Source organism: Papio anubis, chromosome 7, assembly GCF_008728515.1.
Source record: "Papio anubis isolate 15944 chromosome 7, Panubis1.0, whole genome shotgun sequence".
Lineage (NCBI taxonomy): Eukaryota > Metazoa > Chordata > Mammalia > Primates > Cercopithecidae > Papio > Papio anubis.
Genome location: NC_044982.1, coordinates 105598962 through 105621420, shown reverse-complemented (window position 1 = coordinate 105621420; position 22459 = coordinate 105598962). Strand labels below are relative to the sequence as shown.

Genomic DNA, 22459 nt, shown 5'->3' with positions numbered 1-22459 from the left:
AATCTGTATCATGACTTGACAGCTCTCTGCCCTTATCTCCTATCATGCCATAGCTCTCATATTCTGCCAGCCAAGCTCCTTCAAGGGATTAACACAACAGTATATGGACAAGCGCTCAGTTCATTACTAGCCAATCTGCCTTCCAATAAGGTTTACAGGAACATCCTCAAACAAAAAGTCAGGAATTATCTCTACAGAGACCACGTGCAGCTCCTGAGCAAATACTGGCCACGCTATGGGTGAGCAGGTAATTTCCTTCCACTATTCAAAATTGAGAAAAAGGCAACCTGAAGATGAACTATCCAAGCAATATACGCTTACCCAACACTCTGGGAAAAAAAAAAAAAAAAATGTGCCAGCCATTTGGCAGTGGATCATAATTAATCACACGTTTCTTTGGCCTGCACAGCTTTTTAAAAATTTAAAGTAATTGCCAATATTTCAAAACTAGGACATTTCATAGAAAATCTGGATTTTTAGCATCCCCGCTCCAAAAAAATCAAGAGGATCTAGGCAAAGAATAGGCTGAAAGTAAATAGAAGTAGGACATTCAGGCCCCAATTCACCATCACCGCTACCTGCTGAATGTTCATTCGACATTTAGCATATAATCACTGCACAACTACTATGTGCCAGGCAGTGTTTGAGGGACTTGGGATACCACAGGGATAAATAGGACAAGAGATTATCAGACAGTAATGTCTGCTAAGAAGGGATTTAAAATTGGGTAGCACAGAGGACTTCTGCTTCAGGGATGATGGAGTAGATATACTTTTCTCCATTCCTCACACTAACTACAATTTAAAACCCTGGGCATTATATAGAACACAAACATAAGACGACTCTGAAAGGTGGACAGAAGAAGGCACACCAGCTTGGGACCCTGGGACCCAAGAAAGGACATGGTCATGGGTCCCTCAGTTTTATTTTTCCCTCAAGTGTCCAAGATTTGGAGCTGAAGAAGCCAGCAACATGGAAATACCCATGGGCATAAGAAAAAGTCCTAACAGGCCGGGCGCGGCGGCTCACGCCTGTAATCCCAGCACTTTGGGAGGCCGAGACGGGCGGATCACGAGGTCAGGAGATTGAGACCATCCTGGCTAACATGGTGAAACCCCGTCTCTACTAAAAATACAAAAAATTAGCCCGGCGTGATGGCGGGCGCCTGTAGTCCCACGAACTCTGGAGGCTGAGGCAGGAGAATGGCGTGAACCCAGGAGGCGGAGCTTGCAGTGAGCTGAGATCCGGCCACTGCACTCCAGTCTGGGCGACAGAGCGAGACTCCGTCTCAAAAAAAAAAACAAAAGCCCCAACAAAGATCTGCTGTCTGTAGCCAAGGGACCAAGCAAGGGGCAGCCTAAGAATAAAGAAAACATTTAGACAGTAACTGCTCTACTCCAGCCACACACCACAAAGAAAACAAAATGTGGCCGTACCCCCATCCACACCAGCAAAGGATGAATGGGAGCCCAGACTTCTACCCTTGCCAGGCTGAAATGAGGTAACCAACAGTCCCCTCCTCTCCTCACCCCTGGGGCAGTGTCAGAGAAGGCCAAGTAGACCCATAAGGCAGTAACAACACCCACCCCCGGGCCCCCGCACCTTTGGTGGTGGTGGTGGAGAGCATGTGGGGAGCCTGAACTTTCGGCTCAGTCAGCAGTAATGAGGTGCCCTTCCTCCTTCCCACTGCGGTGATGTCAGAGGATGCCTAGTGGAGAGTCAGAACTACCTGGTGGTAATGAGGCTGCCCCTCCCATGGTGTCAGTTGAGGCCAAATGCAGAGCAGTAACAAGGCACTCCTACCCCTCCCAACCAGAGACCTGGAGTGATGGCCTAATGGCCGGAACTCTCACTCCCCCTCAACAATAATGAGACCTCACCTTGAGTGTCAGTGGAGTCTGAGAGGAGACTTCTGTCACCTGGAAGTAACAAGGCAGTGCCCCTCATGTCCCCTACCAGAGCAATGTCAAAGAAAACAAGCAAAATCAGACAATTTAATTAAGATCCAGAGTCTCATAATATCATAGCCCCAAATGCCCAGATGTTAATTTAAAAAAAAATCATGGCAAGACCCAGAAAGATTTCTAGTTGAATGAGAAAAGACAATCACTAGATGCCAACACCAAGATCACAGAACCATTAAAATGATCTGACAAAGTTTCTAAAGAAGCCAACAAGCCACTGTGAAGATGCTAGAAGCAGTGAAAAATAGAAAGTCCTAGCACAGAAATGGAACATATGAAGAAGAGCTAAATGGAAATTTTAGAACTGAAAAATATAATAACTGAAATAAAAAATTAGCTTATATCTCACCCACAGAATGCAGAAACAGAAAAAAAAAAATGTCAACTGGAAGATAGAACAATAAAAATTACCCAATCTGAACAACAGAGAGAAAATAAACTGTGGGGGAAAAATGAGAAAAAGAACAGAGCTGCAGGGACATGAGGCACCACAACAAAAGACCTTCATGTTATTAGCATTCCAAAAAGAGAAGGGAAAAAAAGGCAGGACTGGTAAAGCACTTAACAGTAGTTGAAAACTTTCCAAATTTGGCAAAAGACAGCCTACAGATTCAAGAAGCTACGGAAATCCCAAACAGGATAAAGCAAAAGAAATCCAGCAGGGCACAGTGGCTCAAGCCTGTAATCCCAGCACTTTGGGAGGCCGAGTCGGGCGGATCACCTGAGGTCAGGGGTTCAAGATGAACCTGGTCAACATGGTGAAACCCCGTCTCTACTAAAAGTACAAAAATTAGCCAGGTGTGGTGGCACGCATCTGTAATCCCAGCTACTCAGGAGGCTGAGGCAGGAGAATCGCTTGAACCAGAGAGGCGAAGGTTGCAGTGAGCCAAGATCACACCACTGCACTCCAGCCTGAGTGACAAGAGCGAGACTCTGTCCCCCCCCCCAAAAAAAAGAAAAGAGAAAAGAAATCCACACCAAGACACATCATAGTCAAACTTCTAAAATCTAAAGACAAAGAAAAAATATCTTGAAACCAGTGAGAGAAATGACACCTAACCTACAGAGAAAAACAATTTGAATTATAGCAGACTTCTCATCAGAAATCACTGTTAAATGAAATACTGTAGACAAATTTAATCGAGTTTATTTGAGCAAAGGGCAATTCATGAATCAGGCAGCACTCAGAACCACAAAAGGTTCAGAGACCTCTGTCCAGTAGTATGACTAGTGAATTTTATAGGCCAGACACAGAAGCAAAGTCATGAAACCACTGGATTGGCTACAGCTAGGCATCTGCTTTATTTGAGCCGGGTGTGATGAGTTACTTGCCTTATTTGAGTATAATCTAATCAGCTAGCTGCCTGTGATTGGCTGAAACTTGGCTGTTTGTTATAGTTCTAAGTTAGCTTTTAATTTGTTTACATACTGTTTGATTGTGGTTCATCAAGTAGAAACTCAAAGAATGAAAACAGCCTCAAGGTAATAACCTCCTGCTTATTTAATTTAACCTTACAAAAGCCAGGAGAAAGTGGCAGAATATTTTTCAATTGCTTAAAGAAAAGAACCATCAATCCAGAATCTTATATCCAAAGTAAATATCCTCAGAAATGAAGGAGAAATCAAGATGTCCTCAGATGAAGGAAAACTAAGAGAATTTGTTACCAGCAGACCTACTAAGAGAATTTGTTACCAGCAGACCTACCCTAAAAGAAGGGCTAGAGAAGGTTCTCTAAACTAAAAGTAACAATAAAAAACAGAATCTTGGCACATCGGGAAAGAAAAAAGTACATGATAAGCAAAAGTATGGGTAAACATAACAGACTCCTTTCCATACGTATTCTAAATTATATTTGATGGTTATAGCCCAATTATAATACTGTCTAATGTGTTTCTAAATGTATATAGAAGAAATATTTAATGAAATTATATTATAAATAAGGAAGGCCAATGGAAGACAAAGAGAGGTTAGTTTTCTGCATTTCACTTGAACTGATAAAATGATGGCATCAGTAGACTTTGATAAGTCTACTGTATGTATATATACACACGGTATATATACAGTGTATAATAAGTTCATTGTCAGCCATGATAAATGCAGTACAAAGAGGTGTACTCAGAAACACTATATAAACCAAAATGGAATACTAAAAAATTTCACCTAACACACAGGAATACAGGAAAGAAAAGAAATTAAAAACAGAGTAACAAACAAATGAATACCCCCAAAATAAAATGGCAGCCTTTAGTGCTAACATATAAGTAATTACATTAAATGTAAGTGATCTACATACACCAGTTAAAAGGAAGACAGGCAGAGTAGATTACAGAGTAGATTACAAAGCATAACCTAACTATATACTGTCTATAAAAAACAGGCTGGGCTCAGTGGCTCATGCCTGTAATCCCTGCACTTAGAGAGGCCAAAGGGGGCAGATAACTTGAGGTCAGGAGTTGAAGACCAATCCTTGGCCAATGTGACAAAATCCTATCTCTACCAAAAATACAAAAATTAGCCTGACGTGGTGGCACATGCCTGTAATCCCAGCTACTTGGGAGGCTGAGGCAGAAGAATCACTTGAACCCAGGAGGCAGAAGTTGCAGTGAGCTGAGATCACGCCACTGCACTCCAGCCTGAGTGATAGAGTGAGACTCCGCTCAAAAATGCAAACAAAAAACTTCAAATATAGCAACATAGGCAGATTGAAAGTCAAAAAATGTATACAGTATGCAAGCATTAATCCAAAGACAACAGGAGAAAAGAAAAAGAAAGTAGGATTGGCTATATTAATATCAGATAAAGTAGACTTCAGAGGAAAGAAAATTATCAGAGACAGAGAGGAACATTATATGACAATAAAAGAGTGAGTGCACCAAGTAGACATAGCAATCCTAAATGTGTAGGCATCAAACAGCAGAGCTGCAAATTATGTAAAGCAAAACTGGTAGCAATGAAAGAAGAAAGAGACAAATCCATAATATAGTTGGAGACTTATCTCAACTATTAATAGAACTAGACAGAAAATCAGTAAGGATATAGAAGAACTCAGTAACACTATCAACCAACAAGAGCTAATCAATATTTAGATGATTTATTTGGAATACTCCACTCAACAACAACAGATACACATTGTTTTAATGTACCCATAGAACATATACCAAGATAGACCATATCCTGAGCCATAAAATAAACCTCAAAAAATTTAAAAGAACTGAAATCACACAGAATGTGTTACATAATGACAATGAACTCAAAGTAGAAATCGATAATAAGAAAAATCCCAAACACTTGGAAACTAAAAAAAATCTTCTAAATAGTCCATGAATCAAAGAAAAAGTCTGAAGGGAAGTCAAAAACACATTCAATTGAATGAAAATTAAAATACAACATATCATAATTAATGAGGCACAACTGAAGCAGAGATAAAAGGAAAGAATATAGCACTAACTTTGTACATTAGAAGACAGAAAAGGTTTCAAATCAATAATCTCATTTCCCTCAAGAACCTGGTGTGGAAGGAAAATATGCAGATAAACTAAGGAAGCAGAAGGAAGAAAATAATAAGGATAAGGGCAGAAATCAATGAGACTGAAAAGAGCAAAACAATGGAGAAAATAAAACAAAGGGCTAGTCATGTGAAAAGATCAATAAAATTGACAAACCTTTACCAGGATTGAAAAAGAAAAAGAGAAGACAAAAATTACCAATATCAGGAATGAAAGATGAGATATTACTATAGCCCTGCAGACAACAAAACAATAATAAGGGAATACTATAAATAACTCTCATGCCTAAATCTGATCACTTAATTCAAATGAACCAATTCCTTGAAAAACACAAACTGATAAAACTCACTCAATAAAAAATAGATAATTTGAATAACACTATATCACTATTAAGGACATTAAACGTGTAATTTGAAATTTTCCAAATGAGAAATCACCAGGCCTAGATGGTTTCACTGGAAAATTCTCTGAATTGTCTAGAGAATTAATACCAATACTACATAATCTCCTTCAGAAAACAGAACAGGAAAGAACACTTCCCAGTTAATTTTATTAAGGTATTAAAACTAGACAAATTACCAAAAAAAAAAAAAAAACTACTAAAGACCAATATCCCTCATGGATATAGACACCAAAAAAATACAACAAAACATTAGCAAACAGAATTGATCAGTATCTTTAAAAAAGTAGACATCACGACCAAGTGGGTTTTGCTGGTTTGATTTTTGAAAATCAATTAATGCAATCTGCCACATTAACAGGCTAAAGAAGAAAAATTACACAATTATATCAATTGATGAACATTTGACAAAACTCAATACTCATTCATGATAAAAATTCAGAAAAGTAGAAATAGAGGGAAATGTCCTCACCATGATTAAGAGCATCTACAAAAATCCTACAGTGAACACCACACTTAATAGTGAAAGACTGAATAATTTCCTCCTAAGATGGGGAACAAGGCAAAGATGTCAACTCTCACTACTCCTATTCAAATAATGCTAGAAGTTCTAGACAGTGCAATAAGGCAAGAAAATGAAATAAATAGCCTACAGATTGGAAACGAAGAAATAAAACTGTCCCTATTCACAGATGACATAATTGTTTATATAGAAAATCCCAAGGAATCTAAAAAACAAAAACAAAAAATCCTAGAACTAATAAATATATTCAGCAAGGTCACAGGACACAAGATAAACATACAAAAACAATTATATCTTCATACACTAGCAATAAATGCATGGACACCTAAATTGAAAATACAATACCTGGCCAGGCACGGTGGCTCACGCCTGTAATCCCAGCACTTTGGGAGGCTGAGGCGGGCAGATCACGAGGTCAGGAGATGGAGACCATCCTGGCCAACATGGCGAAACTCTGTCTCTACTAAAAATATTTTAAAAAATTAGCCGGGCGTGGTGGTGGGTACCTGTAGTCCCAGCTACTCAGGAGGCTGAGGCAGGAGAATGGCGTGAACCCAGGAGGCGGATCTTGCAGTGAGCCGAGATCGTGCCACTGCACTCCAGCCTGGGTGACAGAGCGAGACTCCGTCTCAAAAAAAAAGAAAAAAGAAAATACAATGCCTTTTACAATCACTAAAAAAAAAGGCATGAATACTTAGCTACAAATTTAATAAAACATGCACACGATCTATGTGCTGACAACTACAAAATGCTGAAGAGAGAAATCAAAGAGCAAAATACACACAGAGATACACCATATCCATTGATTAGAAGACTTACAACAGGAAACACATCAATACTTATCAATGCTTTCCAAATGGATATACAGGTTTAATGCAATTCCCATCTATCAAAACTCCAGCAAGATTTTTTCATATAGACAAGATTATTCTAAAATTTACACAAAAAGACAAAATAACTAGAATAGCTAAAACAATTCTGGAAAAGAATAATGTGGGACAAGTCAGTCTACCTGATACAAGACTTAGAATATAGCTACAGTCATCAAGACTGGATAGTATTGGCCAAGGGACAGATATATAGGTCAATGGAACAGAATAGGGAAGGCATGAATAGATCCACAGAAATATGCCCAGTTTATTTTGACAAAGATGCTAAAGCAATTCAATGGAGGAGGGATAGCCTTTGCAACACATGGTACTGGAGTAAGTAGACATCCACAGGCAAAGAAAAAAACCTAAGTCTCACACTTTATTAAAAAAAATTAATTCAGAATGGATACAGACTAAAATGTAAAACATAAAACTATATAACTTTCAGAAATAGACATAGGAGAAAATCTTCATGATCTCTGACTAAGCAAAGGTTCTTAGACTCCAAAAGTATGAGCCATATACGGAGAAATTCTTAAATTGGACTTCATCAAAATGTAAAACTTTTGCTCTATAAAAGATCTGATTCAAGAGGATGAAAAGACAAGACTCAAACTGGTAGAAAACATTTGCAAACACATATCCAACAGAGGACTAATATCTATAATATATAAAGAATTTACAACTCAACAGTTTTTTTAAAACCCAATTAGAAAGCAGGCTAAAGACATGAACAGACATTTTCCATAAGAGGAGATACACAAAGCCAATAAGCATATGCAAAGCTATTCAACATCACAAGCAATTAGGGAAATGCAAATTAAAACCACAATGACATACCACTACACATCTACCAGAAAGGCTAAAATTAAAAAGAATGACAATAAATAATGGAGAGGATGTGGAGAAATTGAAACTGTCACACATAACTCGTGGGAATGTAATATGGTACAGCCACTCTGGAAAAGAGGTTAAGTTTCTTAAAAACCTAAACAGATTCAGCCTAGCATGCATCTCCCCTTGATACTTGCAAAGTAGTTCCTTTCCTCTGGGATAAATGTCCAGGAGTGCAATGTTAGATTATATATAGATATATATATCTAACATATATATGTGTGTGTGTGTGTGTATATATCCAGTTGGGTGCGTGTTTCCATCTTGGGGCCTTTGTGGTTGCTGTTCCCTCAGCCTAGCATGCCTTTCCCCGAGTGTGTGTGTGTGTGTGTGTGTGTGTGTGTATAATCTAACAATTGCACTCCTGGACATTTACACCAGAGAAACACACACTTACATTCACAGGAAAATCTGTGCATAAATATTTATAGCAGCTTTATTCATAATAACCCCAAATTGGAAGCAATCCTAAAGTCCTTCCACAGGTTAATAGTTAAACAAACTGTGATACATCCATACCATGGAGTACTACTCAGCAATAAAATGGAACAAACTATTGATATACACTACAACCTGAGTGAATATAGTATTACACTGACACTTTTTTAAAGCCATTCACAAAACGTCACAGACTGTATGATTCCATCTATATAATATTCCTGTAATGACAAAATTATAGAAATGAAGAAAAAAATAGTAGTTGCCAGGGGTTAAGGAGGGAGTGGAGGCAGGAGGGAAGTGGGTATGTCTATAAAGGGTGAAACAAGGGATCTTTGTGGTAGTGGACCTGTTCTATATCCTGACTGTATCAATAAAAACATCCTAGTTGTGATATGTACAATAGTTTTTCACAGTGTTACCACTGGGGGAAACTGAACAAAGGATACAAGAGATTGGTATTGGCTTCTTCTTTTTTTTTTTTTTTTTTGAGATGCAGTCTGGCTCTGGCCAGGCTGGAGTGCAGTGGCTGGATCTCAGCTCACTGCAAGCTCACCTCCCGGGGCCTGCCATTCTCCTGCCTCAGCTCCCAGTAACTGGGACTGCTCCCGCCACCTAGCCTAATGAATTTTGTATTTTAGTAGAGATGGGGTTTCACACGTGTTAACCAGGATGATTATATCTGACCTCGTGATCCGCCCGTCTTGACCTCCCAAAGTGCTGGGATTACAGGCTTGAGCCACCGTGCCCGGCCAAGATTGGTATTATTTCTTATAATTGCGTGTGAATCTGCAATTACCTCAAAATAAAATGTTTAATTAAAAACACATAGAATAAAGGAACCCAATTATATTAAAAAACAATTATCAAAATATTGAAAATATTAAAATATTTGTGATAGGAAAAAAAAAAATCCACCCAACTGGATTAACAGACAAGAAAGGGCAAATGTCTATTTGAATTGAATAGCCAGGAAAGACCTCTCTTAAGAGCAGACCTTGATCTGTGCTATGATGTGAATGACAAGAAGGAACTACTTTGCAAGAATCAAGGGGAAAGGCATGCTAGGCTAAGGGAACAGCTACCACCAAGGCCCCAAGATAGAATGACCTTACTTAGAATACCGAGGGAGAAAAAAGAGGCTAAACATCATCAGGAGAGGAATGGGAGAGGCCAAGTCAAGTGAAGTTTCACAGGCCCAAAGAGGAAGCTTAGGTTTTATTTTAAATTCAACTGGAAGCCACTGAAGACATACAAACAGAAGAATGACATGGTCCGAGATACATGTTTTTATTTTTTATTTATTTATTTTTGAGACAAGAGTCTTCCTCTGTCACCCAAGCTGGAGTGCAATGGCGCAATCTTGGCTCACTGCAACCTCCGCCTCCCGGGTTCAAGCGATTCTTCTACCTCAGCCTCCGGAGTCGCTGGGATTACAGGCACGCACCACGATGCCCGGTTAATTTTTGTATGTTTAGTAGAGACGAGATTTCGCCATGCTGGCCAGGCTGGTCTCCAACTCCTGACCTCAGGTGATTCGCATTTCCCCGCCTTGGCCTCCTAAAGTTCTTTTTCTTTTTTTTTTTTCACATGAGCTGTTTTTTGTTTGTTTGTTTTTTTAATACTTTAAGTTCTAGGGTACGTGTGCACAACATGCAGGTTTGTTACATATGTAGACATGTTTGGCCTCCTAAAGTTCTAAAGGATTACAGGTGTGGGCCACCGCAACTGGCCTGAGATACATTTTTTAAAAGAATATCCTGGCCATTGTGGGCAAATGAATTGTAGCTGGTCTGGAAATTGGTTAGGAGGCTACTACAATCATGGGGGCAAGAAATGATGGATAGGACCAGGATGATAGTAGCAGAGATGGAGAAAAGCAAATGGTTGTATTTTGAAAGTAGAACCAAGAGGAAAGGCTTGCTGATTAATTGGGAATAAGGGAAAGAAATGTCAAGGATGAGTCCTGGTTTTTGTTTTACTTTGAAATCACAAGAAGAAAAACAGTTCGGGGTAGAGATAATTAAGAGTTCATATTTGAACATCTTAAATTTGAGATTTTTTAAATATCCAAAGACAGAGGTGATGCAGGTACTTAGATTTATGAGTCTGTATCCAGGAGAAGCATCTGGGCTAGAAATATAATTTAGAGATAAATCAATGTATAGATTGTGTGTCAATCTGTGCAGTTGAGGAAGCCACCTTGGGAGCATGCAAAGTTAGAAAAGAGAAAGTGCCCAAGCCAGGGCCTGGGGTATTCCAGGATTTAGAGTCAAGGGCATGAGAAGGACCCATTCAAAGACACCTGAAGGAACAGCCACTGAGTCCAGAGGAACACTGAGCAAGTATAGAAGGAGTTGTAAGCAGAGAATAGTCCACTGGGTCAAATGCTGTTGAGAGCTCAGATGGAGAAGTGACCATGAGATTTGACAATGTAGAGGTCACTCAAGACCTAGGCAAGCATGGTCTCAGAGCACAAGAAAAGAAAACCAATTTGAATAGGTTGAGAAGACAATAGATAAGAAAGCAGATGGCCGGGCGCGGTGGCTCACACCTGTAATCCCAGCACTTTGGGAGGCCGAGGTGGGTGGATCACCTGAGGTCAGGAGTTTGAGACCAGCCTGGCCAACATGGTGAAACCCCGTCTCTACTAAAAATACAAATATTAGCCAGTGGCGCATGCCTGTAGCCTCAGGTACCAGGTAGGCTGAGGCTGAAGAATCGGTTGAACCCGGAGGCAGAGGTTGCAGTGAGCTGAGATCGTGCCACTGCACTCCAGCCTAAGCAACAGAATGAAACTCTGTCAGGAAGGAAGGAAGGAAGGAAGGAAGGAAGGAAGGAAGGAAGGAAGGAAGGAAGGAAGGAAGGAAGGAAGGAAGGAAGGAAGACATGGGACAGCAAATAACCTTCTCACATATTTAAATAGGACAGGGGTGAAGAGGGACCTAAGATCAAGGGAGGGTTTCCTCCTTTCCTTTTTCAAGACAGGAGATACTAGAGAGGACGTCTGCATGCTGATGGCATCAAGCTAAAAAAGACATCAGAGAAAATTATCTCCCAATTTAATGTATTTTTCCAGCAGTAAGTAAAAAGAACTATAATCTGGGCACAAATTATACTATATTATAATCTGCCCAGACTATAATATAACCTTACTGTAATGTAATCTTACCATAGCACAGCTATAGTAAAGCCACAGATACACCCAAAGAGGAGATGGTAAGGGGAAGCCTTTATTGACAAAATGGATAAGCTCATATAAGCTGCTTGGAAAGAGTTCATTTTTTCCAGAAGCTCAAAGCCAGACTCGGCATTAGTTCATTGGTGGAGATGCCATTACTAGGCAAGGGTTCTTTCAAGAGCATCTTATCTGAATTGCTGCAGTTCTAAAGAATGTCTAATGATAAACCTGGTCATAGAAATGTAAGCATATGTGCAGAACATTCAGTCACGAAAAGAATGAGATATGTGAAAGATGTGAAGGAATTTCTTGTGGAGTTATTTTAGAAAGTCCTTGACATAGCCTTATCTCGGATATGCAAGCATGAGCCCTTCTCCTTAATGCTTCCCTGTCTCAAATTTGTCTGAGTCTGACAGAACAGATTTTTTCCTCATATCTGCAACTTTCGCACTTCCCCCTTTAATGAAGATCTTTCTTCGGAGAAAGATCGATCAGCCTGTAGTCAGGTTTTGAATGCCCCTGGGTGCTGGGATGGACCTGTCCTGGATAGATACTCTTATACAACATCAGGGGCAGGTGATTATCAGCTGGAAGTCAGTTATCAAGCCATTTTAGCCACATTTGAGCAACAAGAAGGCCATAAGGAGAAGCTCTCAGGCTTTGTCTGTCTGGATGTCATCAAGTTTGATTTTGTCTGTTCCATAGATGTCGGCTATCATTTTAAGACACTGGACAAACATCACTCTATTAGAAGCTGCATTTCTGCAGAAATTTGACAGACATTAGGTACATATTTTTAAAAGGAAAATACAAAGTAAAAACAACAGGAGTATGACAAATCTACTTTATGCAATGGTTCTGCCAAGCCTAAGGGCAATCAACCAAACAAATCAAAAGACCATGGAGAAACTGGGTAAGACTTGCCATAGCCATTGAGTAGTATTCTATGACTGGGTTAAATTAAAGCAGACAGTGCTAACTCTGTAAAAGGAACCACTAGTACAATATGAACAAAAAGTTGTTAGGGATATTGCCAAAGCTACTCAGTAGGTGGACTAAAGGATTTCTTAGATCAGGTTTTGTTAAGTTACCCGTAATTGTTACTGATTGTGAAATTTTAATTATGGCATTATCCTGTCAAGTCAAAAAAGGAGGCATTACAAGGGGTAAGAATCTCGTTATGATGTCTTGTTCCAACGGCTTTGGGAAACACTGTCCACAGCATGAAGTCAGCAATTTTGCAGTCTAAATGCCCCTGGCTATGGCATCAGGCTGTTTGGTGAACTTTCTGTGTGGCCCACATATCAGGCGCAAGGCTTGTCCCTTGTAATTTATATTAAGTTGTTTAGTTTTAGCTTACAGCACTTTAGAAAAGAACGGTTTCCATTGTTAGTAATTCTATTTAAAAACTCTATAGGAGAAAATTGGATTAGAGGAACCTAGAAGAATTTAAGATCCAATCCCTTCTACAAGTATATAATAAAACCTGAAAACAATTTACAAGACTACATCTAATAAAGGGTATATCAATTGTCATCCTAATTTTACCAAAGTACTCAGAGCAAGACTAATTTGTATGTAAAATAAATTAGTTTTACCAGATTTGTTCTGAGTATTTACGTAAGTACAGTGAGAACAGTGATTGAATCTCAGATTGAACTTTTTTTTTTTTAACTTTTGAAGCAAGAAGGCCAAATCAAGGTGGGCTTCAGATTTTATCCGAAGTACCTACAAGAATTTTTAAATATGATGTCTAAGTCAAACCTTGCTAATACAATTAATATTTTAAATTGTATCTTGTTATTTAAAAAAGAGATTTTTATCAAAATTATGTAAATACATTGTCATAAAATAAAAAATACTCATGAATAGTTTTTTTTTTTAATTTTAGAGAGATAAGGTAGGGAGAAAAAGCAAACATTTTAATATTATTTACAAGAGTAAACATAACCAAATTGCTATAGGTACCTTAAGAGAAAAGTTTCCTTAAATCCGGAAAATAAAATATTAAAGAATTAGCAATATTTTAAATGAAAGTAATAAAAATCATAATCCATTATCAGTTTAGTCCCATGTAATTCATTGTTGCTCTGTTTGATCTCGGTTAGCAGTTTCATGAATATGTCAGTTATTTTAATTAGAGTTTTGGAAATCTGTACTTAATCCATTGATTTTCAAGTTATCAGTAACATATTCAAGGCTACTTCTTAGTCTTTTCCATGAATCTGACTGCAGATGACTTTATGAGAAAAATTAAAACTGTGGATGACAAAAATTTAGAATAGCCATGGTTAAAAATTCGATGAGAATTCATTGTAACAAACAATTAACAAGGAAATTTAGTTACTTCTATTGGGTACAATATTTTAAGATAACAACCAGAATTATGATTCACAGCATCATACCAAGACCATCAGACTCTCATACAGTTTACATAGTTTTTAGAATATTCATATCAACACATCCACACACAGAGTTTTTTAAAGATGAACATCACTTATTAAAGATGATGCAGTTTTTCTAAATAATCAAAAAACTAATAAAGACAGCACAAAGCACAGTAAACTCTTAATAAAACATGAAAGCTCTGTTTCCCAGGCCATTTACTGAAAAGGCAAAGAAAAACCTCCTGCGACATGAGTACTTCTTCCTTTGGGAATCCCATTTAGATAAACTGGAAGTCAAACCTGATGAAACGGTATTTGAATTCAATTAGACACTGGAAAAGTATGTGTCCAAGGTTATGAGTATATATCATATTATAGAAGAAAAATGTAAACAAGGAAACCAGTACCTTGAGCAGTGGAATGCATGGCTTTTAGAAAAATTAAAGGCACATGAAATTGCCTGGTTATATGGAACAATTTAGACACATCAAGAAAAGCCAAAGCCAGGCGTGGTGGCATCCATCTTTAGTCCCAGTTACTTAGGACACTAAAGTGAGAGGATCGTTTAAGCCCAGGAGGTCAAGGCTGCAGTGAGCTATGAACACACGACTGCACTCCAGCCTGGGCGACACAGCAAGATCCAGTCAAGGAAGGAAAGAAGGAAGGTAGGAAGGAAGGAAGGAAGGAAGGAAGGGAGGGAGGAAGGAACAGAGGGAAGGAAGGGACAGAAGAGAGAGAGAGAAAGGAGGGAAGGGAAGAGAAGGGAAGGGAAGGGAGGGGAGGGGAAATGAGGGGAGGGGAGGGGAGGGGAGACCACAATAACAGAGTGAGAACTGGAGGGGTAGAGGGGAAACAGCCACAGGAACTGATGAAAAACTTGTGAGTGAGAAAGTCACCACTCCAGTTAAACAAGAAGGTGTACCTTTTCAAGGAGAGAAGGAAGAAGAGCAGAAGGCAATAATGCATGACCTGCAAATTGTATGTCGTGAGATGTGGCAAAAAGCCGAACTCTTGAGATGTGACTCTGGAAAGCTTTAAGAGCAAAACTCTATCTCAAGAAATGAAATTATCATTTTAAATGAAGAAGGCAGCACTTTCAGTTTGAAATTAGGCAGAAATCGTAAAACATGAAAAAAGCTGTAGTTCAGAAGACGGTTGAAAATACAAAGAAATAGATTTCAGAATTAAAGTCAAATCCTGTTGCAAGTTTTTACAAGGAGTAGATCAACATTCTGAGAAAATCTTGTTGCTCTGGTCCTGCATCAGTCTATCCCTGATACCAAGGCTAAATTCTTAAATTCCCTTCCAATCCCAGCCAACCTGATTATACACAAAACTCCCTTTACAAGACCCATCTTTTATAAATCCTCCACGACTTGTTTGACCTGCCATCATTTTCTTAAACCCTAGTGTGATGGCTAATGTTGAGTGTCAACTTGATTGGATTGAAGAATGCAAAGTATTGTTTCTGGGTGTGTCTATAAGGGTGTTGCTAAAGGAGATTAACTTTTGAGCCAGTGGACTGGGAGAGGCAGACCCACCCTCGATCTGGGTGGACACCATCTAATCAGCTGATAGAGTAGCTAGAATAAACCAGGCAGAAGAATGTGGAAAGACTAGACTGGCTGAGTCTTCTGGCCTTCATCTTTCTCCCATGCTGGATGCTTCCTGCCCTCAAACATTGGACTCCAAGTTCTTAAGCTTTTGGACTCTTGGACTTAAACCAGTGGTTTGCCAGGGGCTCTCGGGCCTTGGGCCCAGACTGAAGGCTGCACTGTTGGCTTCCCTACTTTTCAGGTTTGGGGACTCAGACGGGCTTCCTTGCTCCTCAGCTTGCAGATGGCCTATCGTGGGACTTCACCTTGTGATTGTGTGAGTCAATACTCCTGAATAAACTCCCTTTCATATATACATCTAGCCTATTAGTACTATCCCTCTGGAGAATACACCCTTCTTTGTCCTACAGTGAAATTCATCCAGGAGAGAAGAAACAATAGTGCAGAGAAGAGATGCAAAAAGAGTAAAGTCCCTGAGAAAATGAGAGGAGATGGGATTGGAAACACAGTGGTGTGACTAGCCAGGTGTGTCTTCCACTGTTGCACTGGAGAAGCACTGAAGCACTACATATGAGCTCACAAGACCCTCCAGAGTTTTGATTTGTAGCCCACAAGGAAGAAAGGTGGACAAGGATGAGATGTGACTCGGATATCAGATTCACTAGGGAGGACTCAGTCATCCAGCCTGAAATAGCAGCAGCCTCTAAGCAGCAGCCTCTACCACTGACGGATGATTTGAACAGGTGAAGTACTTAGTAGCAATACTGTTTGAGGAAGATGTAGCCAGGGACAGGGAAAAGACCCCATTATCCACTGGATTTGGAAGTCAGAAGGGGCGACACCTGGCTCAGGAAGGTCACTAGCTGCTGGTGCTGTGTGTGGTAAAAACAGTGGGATGACCCTGGAAATTGGGAAGGAATTCCCATGAGGAAGGCATTTCAAAGAAATGGAATAGTTAGAATTGGAAACAATGCCTCCCTGATCTCGTCAATAGTACTTCTCTCAGACTCTCCCCCCAGCTCAACACTTTTCCAGGTTTCTACTGAAAAGCAAAAGCTAACTATCCACATTTTGCTGATAAAGATTCTCCAGAATATGTTCACCATTTAGCCGAACACTGTGTCACTTGTTTCCTGACAGTTTTATTTTCTGGGTAAAGCATGCCAATAATAGCTTCCCCAAATACACATGACATACCCCCACACACACTTAACTTTGGGAAATTAATTTACATTCAATTTGTTAATAAAGCTGAAAAATTAAACTAAAGCAATAGGAAAAAAAATCCCTGCTTTCAAATGCATTTTTTAATCAAATTCCAAGTGATACCGTGAGTTACATTTACTTTATAGAACAAAAAGTCCCCAGTGGTAAGAAATACGTAGATTGTATTATATCCTTAAGATATTTTAAAAAATCAAAATCAGGCCGGGCGCGGTGGCTCAAGCCTGTAATCCCAGCACTTTGGGGAGGCGGAGGCGAGTGGGATCACAGGGTCGGGAGTCGAGACCACCCTGGCTAACACGGTGAAACCCGTCTCTACTAAAAATACAAAAAACTAGCCGAGGTGGGGACAGGCGTAGTCCCAGCTACTTTCGGGGAGGCTGAGGCGGAGAATAAGCGTAAACCCGGGGCCGGAGCTTGCAGTGAGCTGAGATCGGCCACTGCACTCCAGCCTGAGGCAAGCGAGACTCGCCTCAAAAAAAAAAAAAAAAAAAAAAAATTCTTTTTAAACAGCTATCTTCACACCCTGACTTTAAAGAAAAAAAACAGATCAATTAATTTATCAAGCAATCTATGTGAAAAGGAGCAAGAATGTTTTAGCTTTAATATATTTTCTGATGCGTCTAAGAGAAAAAAATAAATCATTATGGATTTTGCAAAATGCATTTTTATCTTTCTCTCTAATGAGATAGTGAAACAAGAGACATTCATTGCCTCCCTAGGGAATCTCATGATTTACAAAGAATATCCTTCCCTGAAGCATTTACCCCTAAATGGCCAGCTGTACAGTCAGTGATTACAGGGAATATGTCCAGGCCCCTCATGACCCCTTATCATTTTTCTGGCTAATGCATTAAAAGAGAAAGGGGAAAAAGTTGTAAAAAAGCACTGTGTTCAAAGTTCCCCTTCTTTCTGCCCTACAAGCACTGTCCTTTAATCTCTGGCATGTGTTGCTGAGTCACATGACGGAAGTTAAAAGGCACAAAGAAGTAAATTTAGCATGGAGCCCACAAATGTCATCAGTAGATGGTTAGTCTTGGGAGAGAAGGAGAGGAGGAGAAGAGATGAAACTGGTCCCTGGGCTTTTATGGGATGCGGAACAAGAACGCTGGAAGACAAGAAGGTCCAGAAATGGAAAGAATATGGCTATTGGTACTTTCCAGGTCAGAGCACACACAGGTGTGCCCTGAACTTCCTTCTTCAACAATAAATGCTGTCAAGAAAAATTACTATGAAATAAGCATACAAATACAAATCAGTGAGTGGAAACACAAACGTAATTATTGTAAGCTATATTTTTATTGGTGAGGCACCACGTTTAACAAGAAACCACAATGCCATAGTTATGCTATTTGTATTTATTTATAACAGCTCAAGCTACATCTCTACCAGAAGAGTAAACAGCTCTGTCAAAAAAAAATCTTGTCAAGAGAAAAAATATTTAACTATGCACTTGAAAAATTTGGGTTCTAGTCTCAAATGTTGAAACTTAGAATTAAATGTTTTTGTTAACTCAACTTATATTCTTCTCATTTTAGCATATTTCTTCCTCTTTCCTGTTGGTCTCCGTGTGCTGCCAAAATGATGCATAATCCCCAGGGTTTACGGTTGTTCATTCTCTGTAAAGCAGGGTTTTTTTTCCCCCAGAGATAGGGAAGGTATCAGGAAAAAAGGAACAGTTAACCAGGTTATAGTTAATTTTACCTTGCCTATCTTTCAGAGAACTAATCTCAGTTTGCCATGGTCCTGGATCCCTTATCTGTAAAAGGTCCACTTTATCATCTTTGTCTTACTCTGAAATGCTTAAAGTAAATTACTTAAGAATTTCAGCACTCAGATGTCTACATACATACACACCCAGAGACACAGAGACATATGCATATCACTTTATTGAGATATATTTCACATACCATACAATTCTCTTAAAGTGTAAAATCCAATGGTTTTTAGCATATTCACAGAGTTGTGAAACCATTGCCACAATCAATTTTATAACAGAAACATAGCTTCTAAATTCCCTGAGTCATCATACAGATAGAAACCAAGGTCCACATGGGTTAAGTTATGTTCCCAAGGTTACAGAGCTGGTCAGTGGCTGAGCCAGACCTAGATCCCTGGAAATTATTTTAGCCATTGACATCATCTGGGGCTCCCTTCCCCTGCCTGGGGAAAATTCTGTATGAATTAAAACCTGCTGTTAAAATGTTGTCTGAGAAAAACATCTGGCATTTTTTATTATTGCGCTCCCTCATATTATATTAAACCGATCTGATTTCTCCACCAAATTGTTGCATTGCAAGATTTCTTAGAAAGACTTCTAGAACATACTAAAACATATCTACTGAGTACTTTTAACCACAAAACATGGCTAGGAAGCCCAGAGAGAATCTGTGATGTCTCTCCTTTCAGGTAAAGACATAAATTATTTCAGTTCTTGCAAAAAATAAAAAAAAAAAAAAGACTAAATTAGACCTTCTGCTCATTTCATTTTTAATGGACTGATTACAGATAGTTAAACCAAACTATCCATGACTGGCAAAATATTTCTCCAATGCCAATAACTTCCAAGGATTTCAATCATTCATTCTGGTTACTGGTCAGAAACCAACTTAAATCACCCAAGGGCTTACATTATCTCTGAGATTTGCTTATCTTTCAGATTTGCTCCTATGAAGTCCATAACCAATAAAGGAAAAGTTTTTGAAAGAGGAGGCTTATTTCCTGCCAATGCTAAGGAAGCCAGTGTAACAAGCACAGCCAGCGATTACTCTGGCACTGCTCTGCCCACAGCAGCACTCGGCCTCCTGGCTGTACCAGCTGAGAGCACTCCACAATACCTAGCTCACAGCAGCACTTGTTGATTGCTCCTGCCTTTAAATGCCCCCCTTCCATGATGTTCTTCTCTCTCCTGTAACCTACCAGTTTTTTCTTTCCTGTGTTGTGCCACCCCAAAATTTCATCTATTCAATAAATATTTATTGAGTCGTCACTGCTCATCAAGTATTGGGCTAAACATTGTCCCTAAATGTGGGTGCTCTCTAGAGTCTGTCTTTAACTCACTGTGCCTTTTCTCACTTTTGTCTACACACACATTTTTAAATCTCCGTTTAGGCTGGAAATCACCAAAAATCTGTAGCTCCAGTACCAGCCTCACCCCCTGAGCTCCAGGTCAGGATATGCACCCCAACCCAGGCCAGTGACATCTGAATGTCCCAGAGACCCCTCAAAGTCCCTGGGTTCAGCGGTGAATCCATCATCTCCACCCTCGCATGAATAGCCTCTCCTCCAGGGCCCCTTAACACCCTGAATAGCAGCACTGTCTACCCAGTGCCCACAACCATAAACAGCATCACCCAGTTTCCATATGGAAAGAGTGGGAGTGAGGGGACAGCAGTGGCCTTCAACCTGGAATTGGGGCTAGAGGAAGAGAATCTTCTAATTCCAGTTGCTTTCTATGGGCCAACTTGTGGGAGAAGCAGGATGAGACCTCACCACAAATGTGGACGTTGAATGAAATCTGTCTACCCTGGCTCTAGCAAAATGGGGGCTGGGGTTGGGGAGAGAGGTGGTGAGAAGCAACAGACCCAGCAGTGCTGGTGGGGAACAGGTTTTACAACATGAGCTCTGCCATAGCTGGAAGAGCCTGCAATGTTGATGTTGAAAAACAAATTTGCTTGTCATCAACACACACACACACACACACACACATCAATTTCATGACAGACACACACACACACACATCAATTTCATGTCTCCCTGCCTGTTTTCCTGTTTCCTCTGCTCAGAACGGCTTTCCTCCTATCCTCCCACACCCTCAACCATAATTCTTCCTCATACTTAATTCTCAAATGACATGTCTCCTCCTCCGGGAAGCTCTCCCTGACGTCCCCACTGTGTTATTTGCCATCCTCTGTGCGTGGAGGTGTGTCTAGCACTGTTTGTTTACGTGTCTGTCTCCGTGTCTCCCCTGCAGGCTGTCAGCTCTTTGAGAGCAGAAGCCTAATGCCCAGCCGCAGGCCCACACCGGGAAGACAGTGGGAAGGGGAAGGACTGCGGTGGAGAGCCCCAGCCAGGGAGCCGGGCACAGTCCAGCCGGGACCATTTCGAGGCGCGCGCGGGGAGCTCAGCGGGACCCAGCCAAGCGCCAAATACACAGCATCTCTGGAGACGCCGGTGGCCGGTGGAGGATGGGCCCCCCACGAGGCGCTCCCAACCAAACGGCTGGAGACTAGGGGGAGGCCCTGTAGGCATCGAACTCCCTGTGGTCGTCCTCCCCTTGCGCGGGGTAGGGGCCTCCCCACGCCCACTCCGTCTCCGCCGCCCGAGTCCCCGCGGCCGCCACCTCTGCCCTCCGCGACGCAGAATCTCTCCGATTTACAACGGCCCAGGGCAGAGCCGGGGGCCAGGGAATGGGAAGGGGAAGGCGCCAAGACGCCGAGGAGAAACAGGCGGCCCCTCACCCCACCCTCGCGCCCTCCTAGGCGGGAAGAAATTGAGCCTCGAGAGAGGCCCTTCAGGGAACAGGAGTCCCAAAGGCCCGGGAGCCTCGGGGGGGCCGCAGCCTCCGCGTCCCCCTCCCTCCTTCCCTCCTCTGCGCCTCCCTACCTGGCTGGCTTTGTGGAACTGCTTCTTCAGCCCGGCCACCGACATCGCGACTGCGACCGGCCGGGGCGAGGTGGTCTCAAGGCTCGGCCGGGCCACGCGGCCGCGACACGCTCGGGGAGCGGGAGCCCGGGCCGGTCCCCGCGCGGCTGGGCTCCGCCGAGCCCGCCTCCCACGGCCACGGCCACAGCCACAGCCGCTGTCACACTCGCACACACGCGCGCACGCCGATGGCAACACTGCGTTCCAAAGCCCCTGCACAGCCCATTGGCCAAGCCGCAGCGATATGCAAATGAAGCCGTTGGGGCCGCCCACGCTTCATTGTTGCGTGGAGACCTGGGCGACCGGAGCCGCGCGGAAGACCGGCCTGGGAAGCTGGGCGTGGGGATGGATGTCCTGGGGGTCGGGGGAGCACAGCCGCACAGTGCTTCTTGCTGGGCGCGGGACGGTATAGATCTAGCTCTGAGATTGTCATGGGTACCGGGAGAGAGATCAGTTCTCTCTGCTTCTGGGTCTTGGTGCGAAACCGGCTTTGGCTCACAGGGAACATCGCCTCCCTCCGGCGAATTTTCGCTAGGTGTATGTTTAAGAAAGGAAGGCTCCGAAATGCGCCTAGGGAGGGAGAAATGCAACTGGATGGGGGACCTGTGGGAGGAGGAAGCGGTCTGTGGGTGACGGGCTTTCTTCTCTCTCCGCGCGGTGCTCTGGGTGCAATCTGCTCAGATTATTTTGGTCTTCTGGGAGCCCTAGAGTTACGGAGTAATTTTCTAATAAATATGGTGCTAGCCCACTTGGTGCTCTGAGCCCACTGTCAACTGCACTAAAAGCAACTATCTCCAAGGTGCCATAAACAGCTCATTGCAAATCCGGGGGAGTCCACCAGACCAGGGACCCAGCTCCCTCAGTAACCC

General features: G+C 41.5%; 1 protein-coding gene across 6 annotated transcripts in view; it reads right to left on the bottom strand.

The window, feature by feature from the left end:
• SH3GL3 (SH3 domain containing GRB2 like 3, endophilin A3) overlaps positions 1-22064 on the bottom strand; it is a 167527-nt gene extending 145463 nt beyond the window's left edge. Inside the window, exon 1 of one of the 6 annotated variants that reach the window (XR_649338.4) lies at positions 21552-22064. Coding sequence is in view for 2 of the 6 variants with exons in the window: in XM_009210789.4 (XP_009209053.2) it covers positions 21552-21596 (45 nt within the window). In the remaining 4 variants the exon portion in view is untranslated. The remainder of the gene's footprint in view (positions 1-21551) is intronic. The other 5 variants (XR_649339.4, XM_009210789.4, XM_009210790.4 and 2 more) reach the window with 5 other exon arrangements.
• Between the last annotated feature and the right edge of the window lie 395 nt (positions 22065-22459).